Source organism: Lactuca virosa, chromosome 8 (assembly GCF_052849685.1).
Source record: "Lactuca virosa cultivar CGN04683 chromosome 8, Lactuca_virosa_CGN04683_v6, whole genome shotgun sequence".
Classification (NCBI taxonomy): Eukaryota; Viridiplantae; Streptophyta; class Magnoliopsida; order Asterales; family Asteraceae; genus Lactuca; species Lactuca virosa.
In genome coordinates, this window is record NC_136433.1 from 322,461,347 (window position 1) to 322,481,454 (window position 20,108).

The 20,108-nt window shown below is 36.4% G+C and overlaps 1 protein-coding gene across 1 annotated transcript; it reads right to left on the minus strand.

Moving 5' to 3' along the window:
- Window positions 1-3,522: 3,522 nt before the first annotated feature.
- On the minus strand, window positions 3,523-10,405 carry LOC145129643 (cation-chloride cotransporter 1-like). Its single transcript, XM_079064418.1, has 11 exons — window positions 10,040-10,405; window positions 9,037-9,186; window positions 8,629-8,707; window positions 7,913-8,013; window positions 7,719-7,833; window positions 7,520-7,620; window positions 7,388-7,449; window positions 7,077-7,304; window positions 6,846-6,960; window positions 5,456-6,213; window positions 3,523-4,932 (listed from the first exon to the last, which is right to left on the minus strand). The coding sequence occupies exons 1-11, from the start codon at window positions 10,195-10,197 to the stop codon at window positions 3,875-3,877; spliced, it is 2,925 nt and encodes a 974-aa protein (XP_078920544.1). The 5' UTR covers window positions 10,198-10,405; the 3' UTR covers window positions 3,523-3,874.
- Between the last annotated feature and the right edge of the window lie 9,703 nt (window positions 10,406-20,108).

The following is a 20,108-nucleotide window of genomic DNA, read 5'->3' on the forward strand; positions in this document are numbered from 1 at the left end:
GAAATGTTTCTTATTCTTGCACATTTGAAATTGGTAGTTGTGATGTTTTGGATAAAACAAAGATCAACTAAGACCAATTACATGAAGTGTTGTCTTGATAAGATCTCACACTAACTCTTGAATATTTGTTTGTCAAGGAATGTTTCTTGACAAGAGAATCTTATATGTCAAGAGTTCAGTGGGAGTCTTAATGGTTCTGAATAGTTTCAAGAACTAATCAAGAATAAACCTATTTTTTTATCACTAGCACACAACTTGAAGTTTATATCCTATCGTGTTGACATATTCTTATTTCTATGCCTATTCCAGTTAATTTAACTATACATGTGAGTTCTCATTTGATTGCATAAGGCAAATCACCTTAATCAATGGAAAGTACATTGATCTATAGGGGTGAGCTGCTCAATAACATGGAAGCAATGGTAGGACCCTTGTGCTACCAGATGGCAAGAAATTAAGATTAAATAAGTTCAGTCCTTATGAGTTTGGATTTGTCATAAAACCTTGTCTTATGATAGTGGTTGGGAATGACAGATTTATATAGATAGGAACACATACACCATAAAATCTAAGTGGCATAAGGTTTCTCTCCGGTTCATGAAAATGATTGTGAGGAAACACTTTCACTAAGTAGATTTTAAAGGATTAGAGTTAGCAGTTGTGATAACTGCATTCTCAAATTTGATTATGATTACGGCATCCCTCTTCATAGTTCGAATTGTGAGAAATGGCAAATAGTTTAAACATTCGGGACTTATTGATGTAAGTTCTAAAATAGTTTAGACACACAAATGAGTTATCTAAGGAAAGGTGTATGAGTGTGAGAAGCCAAGATAAAGTTTTATCGAAGCATCTTATATCAGAAATCTAAACTTTGGAAAGAATGTCAATAAGTATTGATTTCTAGAAGTCCAGCTGATTTCTAGGTACATGTCAAGGCTAGTGGGAGCATAAGTGTTGTGCTAGAGTAAGCAAAATTGTTATGCTAGAAAGAGTATAATTGTTAAGCTAGTGGGAGCGCAGCTATTATACTAAGTATTGCAAGGTTGTAATACTATTCATAGGAAACAAATGTTACAAATTTGCAAAGTTGCAAGTTTGGATATTGTTTCGCTATAGTAAGTCATAGGGAGAAAATACTCATACTTCATTTCAAATATAAAAGTTTAGATTGAAATTTTAATTTAGTCATGGACATATGTGAACCCCTGGAGTTCCAAGTTGGAGTTCCAAGTCGGAGACAAGGTGATGCTCAAAGTATCTCCTTGGAAAGGAGCTATAAGATCCGGGAAGCATGGTAAACTAAATCTGAGGTACATAGGATCATTCGAAACCCTTGAAAGGATAGATCCAATTGCGTATCAACTTAGGCTACCCCAAGAGCTTAATAATGTGCACAACGTCTTCCATGTGTCAAATCTTAAGAAGTGCCTTTCCGACGATACGCTCGTCATTCCACTTGATGAAATTCAGATTAACCCTGAACTGAACTTCATCGAACAGCCAGTCGAAATAATGGACAAAGAGGTCAAACGACTCAAGAAAAGTTGGATTCCCATTGTCAAGGTGTGATGGAACTCTAAGCGAGGACCAGATTATACATGGGAACGAGAGGACTAAATGAAGGACAAGTACCCTCACTTGTTCGAAGGAAGCCCGACAACAAGATAAAATTTCAGGACGAAATTTACTAAATAGGGGGAGACTGTGACAAATATAATTTGCAAAAAAAAGCCCTTAAGTTTACAAATTTGTTGCAAAAATACCCTTAAATCTATACTAGATTATTTTTACTTCTAGACCAGATTGTTGGATTTGGGATCTTAATAATGGTATGAAATATGTTGTTAAGGATTCTCGAATTCATATTGATGAACACTGAGTGAGATCGTTTCCTATAACTATAAAGACGAATAAAATAAAATCCTTCCTAGTAAGGTTAGTATATTTCGATGGAGAGATGTTTTGGACCGTTTCCCTACCAAAATAAACTTGTCTAGCCATGGTATTGACATTTTGTGTTCCTTATGCTTGATTTGTAAAAACTCTACACACGATATTCGATATGTGCTCATCAAATGTGAAGTAGTGTCTCAAATTTTTCTCAAGATAAGTCGTTGGTGTGATAAATACTTATCTAATTTTATTCTTATTAATGATTTACCTGGTCTTTTGGATTCATTACACTTGTTCATGGATCGTAAAGCCGTTTTGGAGGTGATCATAGTCTCTACGTGTTGGTTAGTTTGGAATTTCAAATATAGAAGTGTCTTTGATACATATAAATTGAGAAATGATAGAATGTTTGATGACATAGTTTCGATTGCTTTTAGATTGGATAGTTCATATGAAGCATAAGTTCCAAGTTAAATGGAACGATTGACATCATAATAAAATATAAAAAAAATAATAAACTAAATTCGGAAAATATAGAAAAAAAAAACATACTTAGGGTAAAAACGTAAAAAAATTTGTAAACCTAAGGGTTTTTTTATAAGTAATATTTCATGGTAACCTTGAAACCTGCTATTACAGATAAAAGGGTAAGATATGAAAATTTTTGAAAACTTGGTGACATAAACGAACATAAAATCGTCACGTGAACAAAACCGATAAACTTGACAAACTGAAGAACTTTTATGTCAATAACCCTCCTTAAAATATCAAACTTATGAAATTATTTAAAACTGAAACTTGAATTTATTGACTATTCTCAAATAGCCTGTGAAGGGGTGTTTCAATTTAAGATGGGCAAATGGAGTTGTGTTTCAATTTAACATGTGCAAATGGAGTTAACGAGGAATTTCACAAGGGTAACAACTAACAAGGGATTTCGGGTGTTGAGGTGTACACGGGAACGGGGAAACATGGGATTTTGGGGGTTGCCATTTGGGCAGGAAAAGGGAGGATTTGGGGGTGGGAACGGTATTACCTCATTGGGCCCCATTGATATACTAAATGAAGGTCCACACAATTCTCATATTAACAAATTGCACTCTTCTTGGCCCATATTTGCAGCAAAGTATTTGATCAAAAACACAAAGCCCATTTGCAAGCTTGAATCAGCTGTCGGGTTTATTAAGATTAACGTCTCGTTCCCGAGTTTAACAAAAGAAAAGAAGAGAAGAGAAAAGAAAGTCATCAGAGAAAAGAAGAGAAAGGAAAGGAAAACAAAATTTTCTTTCATATTCCCGAGTTTGAGAGAAGTGGAAGGAAAATGAATCATTTTGTTCTTTCTTTCCAAATCCTCCCAAATCGGAAGGAAAGTTAGGAGGGAAAGTAATTCTCTCATTTCTCTCCACCTCTTTCCACTTCCCTCCTTTAATGAAACTCGGGAACACCAATTTTTTTTTATTTTCTTCTCATTTCCTTTCTTTTCTCTCGTTAAGTTGAACTTGGGAACGGGGTGTAAATCATCGTAATGCAGTAGAAGTAAAAACTAAAAAGGTTAAACCTTAAACTAGAATCATGTCATCCAAAATATGTTATTTGAAAGAAAGATCCATGTTTAAGAACTATACCTTAAAAAAACACTCCGTATGTAATAGATTTGTAAATATCAACACAGATACCCTCTGTCCATACATATCCAGTTATCCACACACACAGTTTTTGGATGTAGCTGCCAATAGGGTTTTGTACTATTTATTTCTAGGAATAAAAGGGACTCTAAAAAGAATACTTGAAAACTAAAGAAGCTCGGTTTCAATAGAACAACAAAACTGTATACCGATGCAAAGAATGAATCAAACGTTTAATCTACAAATCATTACGATGCAAAAAACGAGACATCTTGGACTCTATATAGAAAAGAAAAAAAAAAAAGTTTATAATAATAATAATAATAGGATGGGATGGGATGGGATGAGATGAACTACGTGAACAAAGTGACAACATCTTTACGATACCCTCGAACAATCAAAAGCCTTGGAATATTCTCCACCAACAGATCCATATACTCCATATAAAAATAGGAGGGGTGGTTGACAGGTGGCGGGGGAAGACTGACCAGCACCACAGCCGCCATCCTCGAATACTTCATAATTGTGGAGTTGAGTTTCAAAGTGGTGTACAAGAACTTCTCCACTTGTTGCTCATTGACCACCATAAACTGTTGTTTCTCTTCTTCCTTAATCTGCGCTAAGTAGTCCTTAATCCGGGCTTGTGCGGCCACAAAGGCCTCAACGGAGTCGTCCTGCGCGTGATCATCGCCGTGGTCCCACGTCTTCATGGAAACAACAATGACCTCGGCTTGCATACGAAGATCGTAAAGAAACTTTCTGACATCGGCTTTCAGCTCTTCGGCATCGGAATCCTCTTCCGCGATACAAAAGACTTGAATTTTACAGCTTTCAAACATTTCCTTGGTGAGAAGGAGCTGAGATAAAAGAAGCATAAGACCACCGTCTCTAACGATCCAATACAAGTCGATGGTCCCATACTGTCTCTGATACTCGTTGGGCCATTCGTCAAGCCCTTTCACGATCACAACCGCTTTGTTGGCGACAATGCAGTCGTTAATGATGCCGACAAAAGTGGAGGGTATTTCGGTCAAATTCTCACGGCGCCATATCTCGGGGTAACGTAAGACGACGATGTTGGGTTTGAGATTTCCAAGGCCCATGGTTTGGACGATGCCTCGGAAGCCGTCGGACATGCTGGGGGCCACCACGATTTCTGCAACGCCTTCGCAGCGTTTGTATTCGATGTATGTCGCCAGGTTTTTGCAAGCGGTTTTCGCGTCTTCTGCACACTCGTGGTAGTCCCCGTCTAGGATGTCCACGAATATGGACATTCCTCTGCCCTTTTTTTTCATGCAGTTGGCAAAATCCGCCAGTTTTGGATGACATGGCACGTTTTCTGGTAGTTTGCCCCATGGTCTGCAGAAGATCAGGGGGATTGGGTACCAGTTCTTTGGATGAACGTTGCTTGCTGCAAAAAACAAAACATGGACTCATTACTTTTTTCCACTTTCTACGACTCACTTACATCCCAGTTTGGCCTGTTTTCTTTCATCTTGTTAAAACTCAAAATATTTTTTTTAGATAAAATCATTTAGTAAAGTAAATAGTATCACTCACAGAATAAAACTTGGCAACTGAAGATGATATTAGGAAAACAATCCAAAACTGAAACTGACTGTAACAACTGGAGTCCAGTTTTTTAGGACCAACAGCCAAGTTTCAGTTCCTTTTATCTTGACGGTTGTTTTGTCAAAAAAGCTTTAAATTTTTGTAATTTAGTAAATAGTATCATATTCATATGTGTATGATTTACCTCTTTATATAAACAAATTACAATTACAAAATTTTCCTTCATTCGGACGGGACTTACTAAGTTATGTTTGTAGTTTGTACATAAAAAGTTGATGGTATTTTCATGGTCATACTAATAATAACTAGTATATAAAAAGTATTATATTTGGTCCAAAAAAAAAAGAAAGAAAGAAACTGACCTCCCAAAGATCGAAGACTGCGAAGAGCCAGTTGAAAATAAGCACTCTTGAAACCATCTCCCCAGTCGCCAGCTTTTCCCTTGATGCTGACATAATAGTATATGAGGCTAGCAAGCGCAAGGGACACGACAGTGAAGGACCAAGAAATCAAAAACATGATAACAATACAAAGAGACGCTCCAAGAAGAGAGAGACTCCAATGATGAAACTTCCAGCGAGGACGCCAGCTAGGCGCATCCAAGAGGTCGAGAAGAAAACAGGACAAGTTAACACCGGCATAACACAGGAGATAAAACATAGTAATGGTGGGGGAGATAAGATCAAGATTCCCAATGACAACACACGCGATGCAGAGAAAAGCGGTGAAGAAGGTGGCAATATGAGGCTCGCTGCCTTCTGCGACCTTGAAGTAATTAAGAACAGGTAGAATGTCATCATTGGCTATGGCTGCAAGGAGGCGTGGGGCACCAGTGAGGCTCTGTAAAGCAGCACCGAGAGTGGAAAGGATGATTCCGATGTATATGATGGATGAAGAAGGCCATGCGATTGTGGCTGTTAGTAATCTGTCTGTGAAGAGCTTTTCTCTTGTGGCTACAGATCCCAAAAGGAACACCGAAATGAAGTAGAGAGCTGTGGTTGTTAGTGTCGCCGCTAATGTTCCGATTGGAATCGAACGTTGCGTGTCTTTTAATGAGGCTGACCGGTTTGAACCAGCCATGATTCCCGTTACAGCAGGAAAGAACAGACCTACCAATGCACTGACAAACAAATCCACAAATTATTACTTATTTTTAATGCTTCATTCCATTCTAATCTAATTCTTTGTTTTGCTTTTTCCCTTAGTTTTCATTTCATTATCATCATTTACACTCACTAAATTACAAATTTGGTTCCCATACTATACTCAATAACTCAATATCCTCCTTAAGTTTGTTTTTGTTGCGGATTTGGTCCCTCTGCTTTACCCAAAATCCATGTTTGGTCTTTTTTAAGATTTGCATTTTGCTGCCCGAGGGATTAAATGTGTAACGAAATGCAAACTTCAAAAGTTGGATCAAACTTGTGATTTTGAGTAAAGCACAGGGACCATATCTGTAACTTAGTCTTATTTTAAACGAAAATAATGCTATTTTTATCGACTCTTTTGGGTTTAATAAACTTTTAGTATTATTTTTGTAAATAATAGTCTGTGAACTATAAACTTATAACGAAATAATGTAAATTATATATTTATCTTTATCTATTACATGAAAATTCATGCCAACGAAACATGGTCATGTAATGTAAATATGTAATTACTCATTCCATCCAACCAAATCCTTAATTTGGAATATAATAAGTATCAAGTATCAAATATGTATGGATAAAAGGCATTGCTTCCAAAACTTACTTGAAGTGCCAGTGTATTTCTCCAGCAGGATCAGGTATTCCAGCATTGTTTGTTGTTTGATAACTAGAACTCCAATTGTCTCTGAAAGATTTCAAACTTAAGCCCGTGACTCCAACTATTTAAAAGGATGGTAAAAAAAAATGGTCAGTTAACTTGTCATACTCATAGTCATACATACTAAGAAAAGAAGATAGAAAAAATAATTCATAATTCATAATCATTTAATCATACCTGCTGGATGATCCTCCCTTGCTGCAAATATCCCAATGAATATACAGAGGAGGGAAAACAGAACAGGTATAAGAAAGGCTGGTGCAACCTTGTTGATCATTTTAACGCCTCCAAAAACTATAAATACTAAAACAATAGTAACAATAATCCCATAGACTTGTAGATCATGTAAACTTGGAGTTGTTATAGGTTCCGCTACTGCTGTCCCATTTACTTGTGTAATAGTCTCTGAAACACAATCACTCAGTCACGCTTGTTATAACTTACAAAAAACTTAAAAACCAATATTTATTATATATTTATATTTATACCTCTAAAAAGTCCAGCCTTTGGCACAGCATTCAAAAACGTCTCCACTGCTCCCAAGACATACCTACCAATATTTTGTTATTACAATTTACAAACAAAAAAAAAACAGTTAAAATTTTAAAAGTTACACTCACATAGATCCAGCAACCGCATTCCCTAAAAAGAAACATAGTCCTATGCTGACTCCAACTTCAGGACCCAAAGCACGACCAATGAGATAGTATGGTCCCCCACCCTAAAAATTAATTAAACAAAACAGAGTAATATTATTGTTTGTTTGTAAATTGTAATCATTAGGTTTAGGGTTTAGGGTTGAGAAGAAAAGTAATATACCTTCATTGCACCATTTGTTGCGATTGCACTCAATGAAACTGCAGTCAAGAAAGTACATAAGCCACATAAGGCGACTACTGCTAGGGACCCACCTATGCCTGCCATGCCAACAATCCTGCATTTTTAATTTTAGGTATTGTAAGTAAATCCTTTTCAATATCATATTCATGGGATGAATGATAATTAAGACATACCAGGAAAACCTGATGTAGTAGATAATTCCCAATATGTTCTGCAAGCATGGGATAAAGACTCCCATCATCGTCCCTGATTTCACAACACTGCTACTCTGTATCTGGAAGTCCAAATCTTGTCAAAAACTAATTGCTATTATATTCATAATACATGCTAATTGCTAAGCTGAGACTGCCATTATTTTACAACAGTACAAGGGTAAAACGGTCATTTACTCTCAGAAACAGCTTACACTCTTTACACTTCCTCCATACAGACATAGTACAGGCATCATTTATCAATTCAGCACTTAGAAAAAAAACAGGGACTAAGTTAGGAGTGTGAAACCTTCAAGAAGACTAAAAGATATTTATTTGAGTAAAAAGTTTCATATAATATGAACTTGAATACACCAATAAGAGGGATGTATGCTTTTTTTATTACAGAAAAACAAGTAAAACAATTATATTCAAAGACTAAAAAATAAACCTTGTATAAGCCATAACTAATCTACAACCAAATATATGGTAAGATACAGAGATTTGAATATGGAAAAGTCATTAAGAAGTATATGGGTTGACTGAAAGAATCATTTCAAGATTCGTTGCTTAATGGAGTATGAACTAAAACATGTGCAAGTTTCATGCAGCATTTCAAACTTGAAACCAAAAAAAATATAGCAAAACGATAAATTGATTAGAAATAAAATAAGGTATGTTTAATAAAGTTCAAGTACCAGAGGATGCTGTGCAGCATTAGAGCCATCGTCACGACCTCTAGGACTTGAAGGTACAGGCATCGGCTCCCCTGTCATACTGAAATATAGGAAACTCATGACATCACATCACATCACATCACTTTTGTAACTTACAACTACAAATGATAATATACAGATTACTAAACTAAAACACCAACACCAACATTACTCAAAAAGAGAGAATACAAGAGCTTTGAAAGAAGAAAGACGCCACATAAGAATCATTTTTCAAACAATTCATGAATGGTTTATTGGTGACAACAAAACAATTACTACTTCTTTTAGATTTCAATATTAACCTGTCCTAAATTAGGGATAAAAAGGCTTGTTGTTCATATAATCCATAGTTATAAAGTTTTAAGGAAATAAGGAAGAAGCAATATTTACCTTTTGAGACCAAGAATGTTAACAAGAGAATCAAAACCAAATAATTCCAATTTAGACTCTTTGTGTTCACCATTGACTCCTCGATCATCGGATATTGACTCTTCTTTTGCAACTGCACCCGAATTTGGCTGAAAGCTTGTTTTTACTTTGCTGGCACAAGTAAATCAGTTTTCAAGATATTAGCAGCAGACATGAGCTCAAATTTTGATACCCTTGTATTTTATACAAAATATAATTCTGCTTCATGATCAACTACATTGCTGAATTATGATGCAGAGTAACAAACTTAGCATAAACAAATGCCCATATCTCAGTTTCAACATAATGATGTGATGAATCCAAGTGGTTTTCATTAGTACATGCTTTAAGTAAACCTTGTTAAAATTATAATGGCAATCCTATACTACTCCTTCAGCACCAAAAGAGGAGCTACACAGTGACTTAGGAAATTATATGGGTTATGTTTCGTCTAAATTGTTGTCAATCTAAGGTTTAAACTACTTAAGGGAAAAATTCATAACCATAATGAACTTTATAGCATGTATAACAAACTGATAGACATTGTTTTAGAAGCACTAACCATATCAAGTTTGTAAATCAAAAGAATACAAACCACCATTTTCAACTTCATTACAAGGAATATACAAGCAACACTTTTGACCTAATTCCTTCCTACCAACATCGCCTATTACAGCATTACAAATTACGAATAAAATAGTTGCGTAACAACTGGTTTAGGGCAACATCAAAATTATCCACCTAAATCGGCACATTTACCAACACATCAAAGCAGAAGTGCGGCAGTAGCTACTAATAATACACATTTGTTGTTACAGAACTTCAATTTGGTGTCTTTCTTCCATTTTCTAGCCTACTCATTTTGATCATTCCAAGAACTATTTGTCTATTTGATTGATAATAAAAAGTAAAGCAATTAACTGATCTTTAAAAGAAAGGGGGAAAAGGCGAAGAGGGTAAGAAGATAAAAAGGAAACTAACTAACTTTAAGGGATTCGACGAAGATCCGTGATCGAAGGAGGACATCTCGAGCACGACGGGATCATTATCATGCGCAACGACGGGGCCGTACTTACGACCCACTCGTGGCGCCGACGATGGTAATTCGTTGTCGTCGGAGCTCTCAATCTCTTCATTCCTCATTTAGCCTCACCGATCTATGAGTATCCTTCACAAACCGATATTTGTATCTATATACTTGGGGAGATCCAATCTATTGCGAGAGAGAGAAAAGGCGCAGACTCCGTGCGTATATCTATTTGGAGAGAGAAACAGAGTGGACGGGTTGCTAGTATTTGAATCGAGTAAGAAAACAGGAAAATTCTCTTCTTTCCATATACTATTCTACTATATAAAATTGTAGGTCAATTTTCTGCTTTCTGATTTTTTACTAAATCTAGAAAACAAGTATTTAGGACCTGAAATCCATCACCAGCTCATAAGAGAAAGAAAAAGATACGACTAGTTATATTTAAGTACAGCCTTTATTGATTTTAAACTAGTTTAAATATGTCCGTGCTTGCTTTGTAACGGGGCGGATTTTATTTATTTATTGGTGCATCGTTTTTGTTAGCACTTGATGGGGAAGATTTACAGGTTGGATACAAATTGAGATTACGTGAAATAGCAACCAATTCTATCTTTTAACAATAATATCATTTTATTTACATTTCTTTACACATAGACCTATAAAGTACGTTGCTACTAATGTAATGTAATGTCTTACTTGAAATAGCTTGAAACATGTTGTGTGAAACTACTTTCAGCAGGAAAAGCGAAATTTGCGTTCCATCTGCAACTATTCCAGCTTGTTCATTTCTATCTCTACATTTTGTCTAAGAAGCAGTGTATGGTTTGCAAATTTGAACCATTAATCGTCCAATAGTATATTATGAGATGTTATGATGAAAGAAACAAAAACTAAGTGAATAGTAAATAATGTAATGCAATTGAGTACCTGTGGAAAGAAAACAATTTGGAAATATCGATTCGAGTGCTCAATCCACTTTTACTCAGTTGGATTTCTCCCAAATAAGCTTCAATTTGCATCTCTTGCTCATGCAGATGGTTTGTTGTGAAGATTTAAGTGAAAATGGATTTCATATCCTTTTTCGGTTCAGCCAAAATTCATACCAACAAAAATGACATTTCACACAGCCCAATTATGCAAAAAGATTGCTTAAATATGATTGGCCCACATTCCAAATGACTTGGATTTTTTATCAAGTCATTATCATGATTCCAAAAGATTTCACAACTTTATAACCCCAAAAACTAGAAAAAAAAAATAGAAACATAGTGATAAAATTATTCATTAGTCAGTAGTATTTTTTTCATTCCATTATGGAATAGAATGAAAAATTATAAAAAGATTATGGACAAAAAAAAAATTTTAAGAATACATTATTCAGTTTACATGTTAATTTCACTTTCTAAAAATTAACTATAGATATATTTTTATTAAAATCTTATTTGTGTTTATCGGCTTTTATTATTTTAATTTTTTTAGTTTTGTAGACAATAAATAATGAGGGTTTTAATCCCTTACATTGCAGCGAAAGGGGCCATTTATGTAATTTTGTTACACAGAAAAAATTTATCTACGTTTATCTTACACAGAGGGATCATTTATGTAACTTTGTCTTACACAAGGACCATTTATGTAACTGTCTCTTATATAGGGACCATTGCTATAACTTTTTATTATATAAGGACCATTGTTGTAAATTCATCTATTTCTTAGGTAAGGATCATTTCTATAAATTTGTCTTAGATGGGATTGTCTCTGTAACTTTGTTACAAAAGGACCATTTATGTAACTTTTTCTCACATAGGGACAAATTCTGTCACTTTGTCTAAAAGACAACGACCATTTATGTATTTTTTTTTCTTTGACAAGGACCGTTTCTGTCATTTTGTCTATTTGACAACTACTTTGACCAAAATTTCAACTCACTTTTCCCACAAGGATCGTTTATGTCATTTGAAAACTATAGGGACCAAATGAACAATTCACTAAAAAAGAAAAAAAAAATATCATTTCTCGATTTGCCCTATTGACAAAACTGTAAGATTGGTCCCTGTGGTATTCAAAAAACTTTAGATGGGGTCCAAAAAATTTTCCACTTGCATAGAATGTCCAAAATCAACGTTTTTCCGTGTTTTTAGTCCATAGTAAACTTGAAATTACATTTTTACCCTTTTAATTTCTTTTCTTCTTTTTTTATTTTTGTTCTAATGCCTTGTTAATTTAAAAATAAAAGAAAAAGAAAAAGGGCCCACCCACCCCAATGCTCTCTCTCTCTCTCTCTCTCTCTCTCTCTCTCTCTCTCTCTCTCTCTCTCTCTCTCTCTCTCTCTCTCTCTCTCTCTCCATACAGATGATATACTCCTGACTATCAAAGATTCCTTATATCACTCTTCAAATCCCTAAATTCATTTTGCTCTTGTTGAAGCCCATTTACTTTCATTCCCTAAAATCTGCAGGTGTTTCGCTTCACCATTTTTTGATCTGTAGTACACTGCTACAGGCTGTGGCGATGACCTTTCATCTCCGGTGCTCAACCTTCCCGATCAAAAGAAAGGATATTCATTTGGAATTCCGGCTCCGACTATTACCTCACCTCCCCTGCATCAACAGCGGTACGGAAATTTGATTTACATCAATCAATACAAATAACTAGAGGGTTCTTATCTTCCAACTGTTTATCCTTGTTCTACGGCTGGTTGATGAAAAGAATGAAGAAAGAGCAACTATTAATCTCCATTACCAGAGTGTACCAAAAGTAGTGGAGAAACAAGATGAATCGGTGGAATATGAGGTTCATGTGGTGGATAAAGAAGTTGTTGACAATCAACAAACCCCTTTTCCGATTCAAACATAGAGATCCAATTTAAACCACTTTTTGATTCAAACATAGAGATCCAATTTCACTGCAGTTACTTGATCGAATGAAGATCTATTCAAAACAGGAATCAAATGATTTAGCTTCAAAGTTGAAAGAATGGGGAATTGAATGATGTAAGAAGAAATGGACATGACAGATTACTTAGTAAAGTTGCAACCCACGAACCTAAAGTATGGTTGATGCCTACCAAGTGTTTGATCTTTTGTCTAAATGCTCTTTCCATGCTGTTACATTTCTAGTCACCTGGAAGCTCCCATGGATCGAACATGTAAAGATTCGATTTCAGTGATGTGTGTCGGTGTATTTTGACAAATATGTTCATGAGTGCTTATATGTGTCATGTGTCTGGAATAGATGTGTGGATATGGAATTTTGATTAAGAAAAAAGAGATGAAGAAGATGAAGTGTTCTTGGGTGAAAAGAAAAAGAATGTGGGTATACGGTGGAGAGAGAGAGAGAGAGAGAGAGAGAGAGAGAGAGAGAGAAGGGGGGCTTAACGGTAGGGGTTGAGTGGGGGTCTATCTTTTTTGTTTTTTTATTTTTATTTCATAAAGTATTAAAGTAAATAAGAAAGGAAAATACAAAACTGAAATTAAAAGGGTAAATCGGTAATTTCAAATTTTTTTGGACCAAAAACCCAGAATAACCTTGATTTTGGACCTTTGGTGCAAGCCGGAAACTTTTTGGACCCCATCCAAAGATTTTTGCAAACCACAAGGACCAAATTTGCAGTTTTGTCTGCCCTATTTAAAATAGTGGTAAAGGTTATATAGTATAATAATATAATTATAGTTAGAAATATATTTAGAATATTGTTAAATTATACATTCTACTTTTCGACTATATGAAATTCATAACTATTTTTGTGAAACGTAAGTAATTCATGAAAAGGTAAATAATAAAGCTTACCGGACAATGTTGTGCATTTTTGAAACTTCCCCGATTATGTCTTTAGAACCTTTCTTACATTGTAACATCTGGACTTTCAAGATGCATTAATATGTGTTTATCTTTGAGATTGAGGGAGTGACTCGACGAGTTGTGAGTTCAACTCGTCGAGTAGGGTCGGGTTGGCCACGTAGAATTAATGAATGGACTCGACGAGTCAGAGAGTTGACTCGCCGAGTAGGTGTTGGGCAGAGAAACCCTAATTTCCCGGGGTTGGGGCCCATATAAGGGAACTTATAGCCCCATTTGCGCCTCACCAGTTACCCTACACCCCTGAGAGCAAACCCTAATCGCCATTAGAGCTAGAGAGTGAGTGAGGAGCTAATTTGAGTGGTTTTGTGCATCCTTTGAAGGAGATTTGGAGAGCTTGGTGTGTTTGATCAAGGAGGGGCTGTAGATCCATAGTTCCTCAGTGGTGAGCTTCAGTGCAAAGGTAAAAAGCTCCTATCTTGACCTTTCCTTTGTGAGATCTTAGTTTAGGGAGATTTTGAGGGTTTTCTCCCATCTATTCTTGGCAATGAGTTATTTGAGCATATCATGAGGTTGAAACCTCAGATTTGGACTGTAGAAGGACTTGAGAGTCCAAAGATCCAAGATTTATTGAGCTAGAATCTAGCTTTTGTGCATCTAGCCCTTGTGGGAGCATATATTGGCATTATGAGTCTTATATGCCATGTTTAAACGTAAAGCTTGCAGCTTTACGTGACAATCGACCCTTAGGATGGTAGATCTAGTGTTTGGAGTGATGGATCTGCCTTAAATCGTCTAAATAAGGAATCTGATCAAAGGGACTCGCCGAGTCCATGGCCTGACTCGACGAGTCGGTGAGGGTTTGTCCTGATGGGTTTGATTGTGCGATAATTCAGCGAGTTGGGGGTCAACTCGACGAGTTGAGCTGGACTTTCTTGAGACTTCTGAGGAAACGAGGGGACTCGACGAGTCGCAAGAGTGCACTCGACGAGTCGGGTCAAACATGGACTGTTGATTCGAGTTTGACTTCTGTTGAATTTAGGGTTTGGTCAACATGAGTAATGGAGACCATGGAGGGGTAAAATGGTCTTTTACCCAATTCGAGAGTTAGAGAGAGAAGAATAACATGTGGTTACTTAGAGTCAAGAATCGAGTATTAATTAGAGATATTTACCCTATGTGTTAGGCAGTGGCTAGTTCGAGATTCGAGTTCGAGGATATTTGCTTGCTTGCTCGCAAGGTGAGTCTTCTCGCTATACTTTACCTAGATTGGTATCTATGTGTGACCAGAGGACCTTATGTGTTTTATTTGAGTATTGTGATATTACTGCATTATGTCTGTGTGATTTATGTTATGTGTTATTCAGAGTTTACAGAGTTAGGACCGGAGGGTCCACAGAGTTAGGACCGGAGGGTCCATCAGAGTTGTGGGACTGGAGGGTCCCACTGAGACACATTGACCGGAGGGTCTTACAGAGTTATAACCTCGAGTGGCTAATGTATTGTATGTGGTATATTGGGGAACTCACTAAGCTTCGTGCTTACCGTGTTATGTGTTATGTGTTTCAGGTTTCTCTCAGGATCGCGGGAAGGCACCGGCTTGATTGTACACACCAGTGAAAGAGTTATATTTTGAAGATCCTGGATTTTTAATCAAACAATTATGGAGTTGCAAATTATCAATTTAAATAAATGAGCTTTTTTTAAAAAGTGTTGTGAGAATTATGTGATTTTTAAATGAAAAATTTGTCTTGAAATTTACGGTGTTACAAGTTGGTATCAGAGCCTTGGTTTGAGGGATTCGGATGCACCTTCGGGTAAGTCTGAACTCAAACTGAGGATTTGAGAAAAGTTTTATATAAATTACGTGCATAATTACTTTCATATTACACATAGATATGAAGTATTTTATATAAATTACGTGCTATGTGTGCATATTATCTGTATACTTGCTATTTATGCTGGATGAACGATTTTATACAAGTTTTATATGATTTAAACTGTATATGGATTTATATCTACATAATATGTTGGGTAAAACATGGGTAGATGAAATATGAGTTGGATGATGAGTTGAGAGGTGATATAGACCATGAGGTAAGGGTGAGAGGTGGACGATGTGAGAAGCCTTTTTCCCAAATGATGTCCCCGTCATCTAGCAGAGTATGGATGACAACCACGGACTATTCGAGACAGTCCAGTGGAACACTAGCAGGCTCGCAACCTGTAGGTGTTGTGAACGATGTGTTCACCCGGTGTACTCTAAACCCTGGCGATCATGCAGACTTGGTGCCTAAACCTTGGCGATCATGCAGACTTGGTGCCAAAACCCTGGCGACTATGCGGACTTAGTGCCTGTTGTATAAACCCTGGCGACTATGCAGACTTAGTGCCTAAACCCTGGCGACTATGCGGACTTAGTGCCTGTTGTATAAATCCTGGCGACTATGCAGACTTAGTGCCTAAACCCCGGTGACGATGGACTTCGTGCCGATTCCTTAGGATGATCCTTAGGAATGAATGAACGAGGAATAGTTGATTCTTAGTAAAGAAGATAATGGGGATGGGTAATTGGGTTGATTGTTTGATGTTTAAACATAATAATTATATTATTGTGGGTTGAAAACCCTATGTACTCACCAGGTTTCCCAACCTGACCCACTCCAGCTTATTTCTATCACAGGTGTCGATATGAAGTTACATTACACTGAGAGATTTAAAAGAGATGTAGATTACTAGTGTAAACGAATGTAAGTTCTGTTTATGCTTATGTTTCTGTATTGACAATGACATCCCAAGGTTTTGAAAATGAATAAAAATACATTTCTTCGGAAATGCTTTGATAACGTATTTATCATGTTTTTCTGGGAACAAATTCCGCAACATTTTTATTAAAAGAGGTACTCTGATTTTTATAAAGCATAAACAAAATCGGTCTTTTCTGGCAGTGAAAATGGGGATGTCACAGCGGTTCGCTTTGATGGTTCTTTAAAAACTCGCATATCCTTTCTTTCCCATGGGCCAGCTGTTATCCTACCCAAGAGCATATAAACATGTGTTTGCGTCTAGAGATCATAATTCAAGCTCTCTTCATCATCATTCTCTCTCAAAGTGTTTAGCGTTTTCTTACTGTGATAGATTAGTGTTTGTAACATCCCAATATCAGGTATTTTTATTATTTCTTGTATCTTTATCAAAAGTTGCACAGTTGGTCCCTTAAGGAAAAAGGCTTGCGGTTGTGGTTGTACGCACGGCGTACTTAAGAGTACGCACAGCATACTCATGCAACATGGAATCGCGGATGATCAGCTAGTACGCTGGGCGTACTAGCTCGGACTCCAAACCCTAATCTTAAGGGTTGCTCCATATTTAAACAACATTATGTCCCCATTTGTGTTGGATTAGTGTCTAAGCCCGTAACTATATTTGGTAAGTACTTGACCTGGTTGTGCATGGTCCTTTTGGGTTGCCTTCACCAGAGCAACTTGACAGGGTGATTTATGAAGAGAGAGGTTATTATGATTTATTAATATATTATATGAATAATATATTAAAGGAGAAATCATATAGTTTAATTAATATTAGACAAGAATTACTTGAGAATTAATTTTGTGGCTAAAAGACATTAATTAAATTACGGGGACTTAAACTGTCAAATGTGTGATAGTTGAGTATTGCGCTGAGAAGGCTTATGGACTAAGGCTTGGACGAAATTAGGGATGTGTCCATCCTAATTTCGGCCATAAGGCCCTATTCCAGAAGTTTCCTTGGATTGCTTAAGGCCTAAGCTGTCCATTAGGGTTTTGACTGAAACCCTAGTAGCTCCAGTATAAATAAGACCCCAAGGCATCCAATTTTCGGCCACTTGAAACCCTAGAGAGTTCCATAGCCAAAAGTATGCCTCCCCCCTCTCTCCAATATCATCCTCTTGCTTGTGTGGTGTTTGTAAGCCATTAGAGGAGTGACACTTGTGACTCTAAGCTCCAAGATAAGAAGATTCAAGCCATTGAATAAGAGGTAATAATCTAGATCTGATTTCTTATGTTGATTTCAAAATATATATGCTAGATCTAGGGTTTATAAGTCTTGGATGAATTGCATGTACAATAGAGAAACCTAGATCCAAGCATTAGGGTTTGCATGAGCATATAGGATGTTCTTTTGGCTCAAATCCATCAATTTGATCATCCTTATCAGCCACCATACCCTCCCTAAACCCTAATTCCGAGTTTGAGTTGCTTGTGTGAGTTTTCAAGCTTATTGAGTGTTTTTGGTGCATCTAGTTGAAGAAGGAGACTAGAGAAGAAGGAGTGGGTGCTAGCAAGATTGTAGATCCAAAAACCTTTCCTCTTTGTGCATCATTTTCAGGTATAAAGTTTATACCTTGATAAGTTTTCCATTAGATCTATATGGTTGAAGTTTTATGACCTTTTGTCCCCAAGATTGGACCTTTATGAGTTTGGAGCACTCCAGGGGCTTGTAGTTGTCCTTTCATGCATTATAGGACTTGTAGAATCATAAAAATGATTGCTTGATCAATTCATATGGCTCATACATGAGCAGCGTAGCTTAGAATGTGTTGGAAGTTTAAGTTTGTTGCATTGGGACTTTTCTAGCCATAAAAGGCTTAAATTTGATGACTTTATGGAATACAACATCTTAGAATGGTCAGACATGTGGTTGGGTTAGTTGTCTTAAGGAATTAAGACACAAAGTGGGTGAAAGTGGAAGCAGACGGAGTACGTCGTGCATACTCTTGGCTACCCCTCGCGTAGCCAGTTTCGACCCCCACTATACGATGTTTGAGCTGTACGCCCCACGTAAGAAGAGGTACACCCAGCGTACTCACTGGGTAGTTGACTTTTTTTGACTTTTGACATTGGGTCAAGATTTAGGGTTTTGGGCCATGGGAAGGGCAAAATGGTCTTTTCACCCTTAGAGGACTTAGTTGTGAGATTGGTCTGGCTAGTTGAGTTTTGGACCTTAATTACTAATTAGGGTTAATTATTTCGTTGATTAGGTGGAGTCTAGTTCCGGCAGTTCGGGTGTGAGGTTTACTTGTCGTCTGTATCAGGTGAGTCTCCTCACTTATTCTTACTTGTGTGGTAGAATAATTGTATCTGTGATGACCAACTGGGTCTAGCTGTTATTATTATGTTGTGCTGTTATTATGTGACTAAGACTGTTCATAGTCTCCAAGGTTGCTGATAACCCACATGGCATACTGTTAGCCCACTGGGACTGCTGATAGTCCCCAGGATTGCTGATAACCCATAGTTGTTTATTTATGTTGTGATGTATGTTGTATCTTGGGGAACTCACTAAGTTTCGTGCTTACAGTTGTTGATTTATATGTGGCAGGTACTTTTGAGGACTGCGGGAAGGCGAATATCTGATTGTACACACTCGCTGGGGGATTTACTACTGGGACAGTTTATGAACTCTGATATTTTGTGAAAGTGGTTGTTTGGGTAATTATATGGTTGATAACTTGGTTTGAGAAACTTATTTTGGTAAATTAAGAATGAAAAAAATTGGTCTAAAATTTGAGGTGTTACAATGTTTGTGAGTGGTTCTCACCTCGAGAATCATACGTCTCTTTGTTCTTCTAATCATTAGGTTACAAAAACTTTTATCTCATGTTTTTTGGTTTATTGTAATCATTAAGCTACCAAAATTGTTTTGATTTGTAAACATTTGAGAAATAACGTTTTAAGGATTTCTGGTATTGAGCCGACACTCATACAGGTGTTACTGGGATAAAAACTGTATTTTTTTTCATGGGAATGACATTGACAGTGAAATTGCAAATATGCATTTACTAGCCAACAAAGGCAGTAATGGCTGGTAATTATTATCCATGATCATACATGCATACATATATTCCATAGAGAAAACAACAAAGGTACCACTTGAGGAATTTTATTTTCTGGATTAAAAGTAAAAACGAACATGAAATAAGTTAGAAGATATGGAAACAAAAAACATGTGGTGCTATAGTATCATTATAAGTCGACTTCTTTCACATTCATGGGCCCGTACATTATTAGTTTTAATTTTCTTTTACAAATCTGGTTAGTGAGTCAAGTTGTTAAAGATTTGCTTTCTTCTTTACGAGTTGTTTGTTATTAGAAACTAATTTATAATTTGTAGGAATCACAGTTATAAAATTAATTAAATATTCATAGTAAAAGTTTATAATTATTAACCAATTATTTTAAATAAATTA

Coding starts and splice junctions, on each gene's coding strand:
- LOC145129643 (XM_079064418.1), bottom strand. CDS start 10,197: ATGAGGAATGAAGAGATTGAGAGCTCCGACGACAACGAATTACCATCG. Junction 8,014..8,628: donor ATGCTGCACAGCATCCTCTG/GTACTTGAACTT, acceptor TTGGACTTCCAG/ATACAGAGTAGCAGTGTTGT. Junction 7,305..7,387: donor AAAGGCTGGACTTTTTAGAG/GTATAAATATAA, acceptor ATTGTGTTTCAG/AGACTATTACACAAGTAAAT.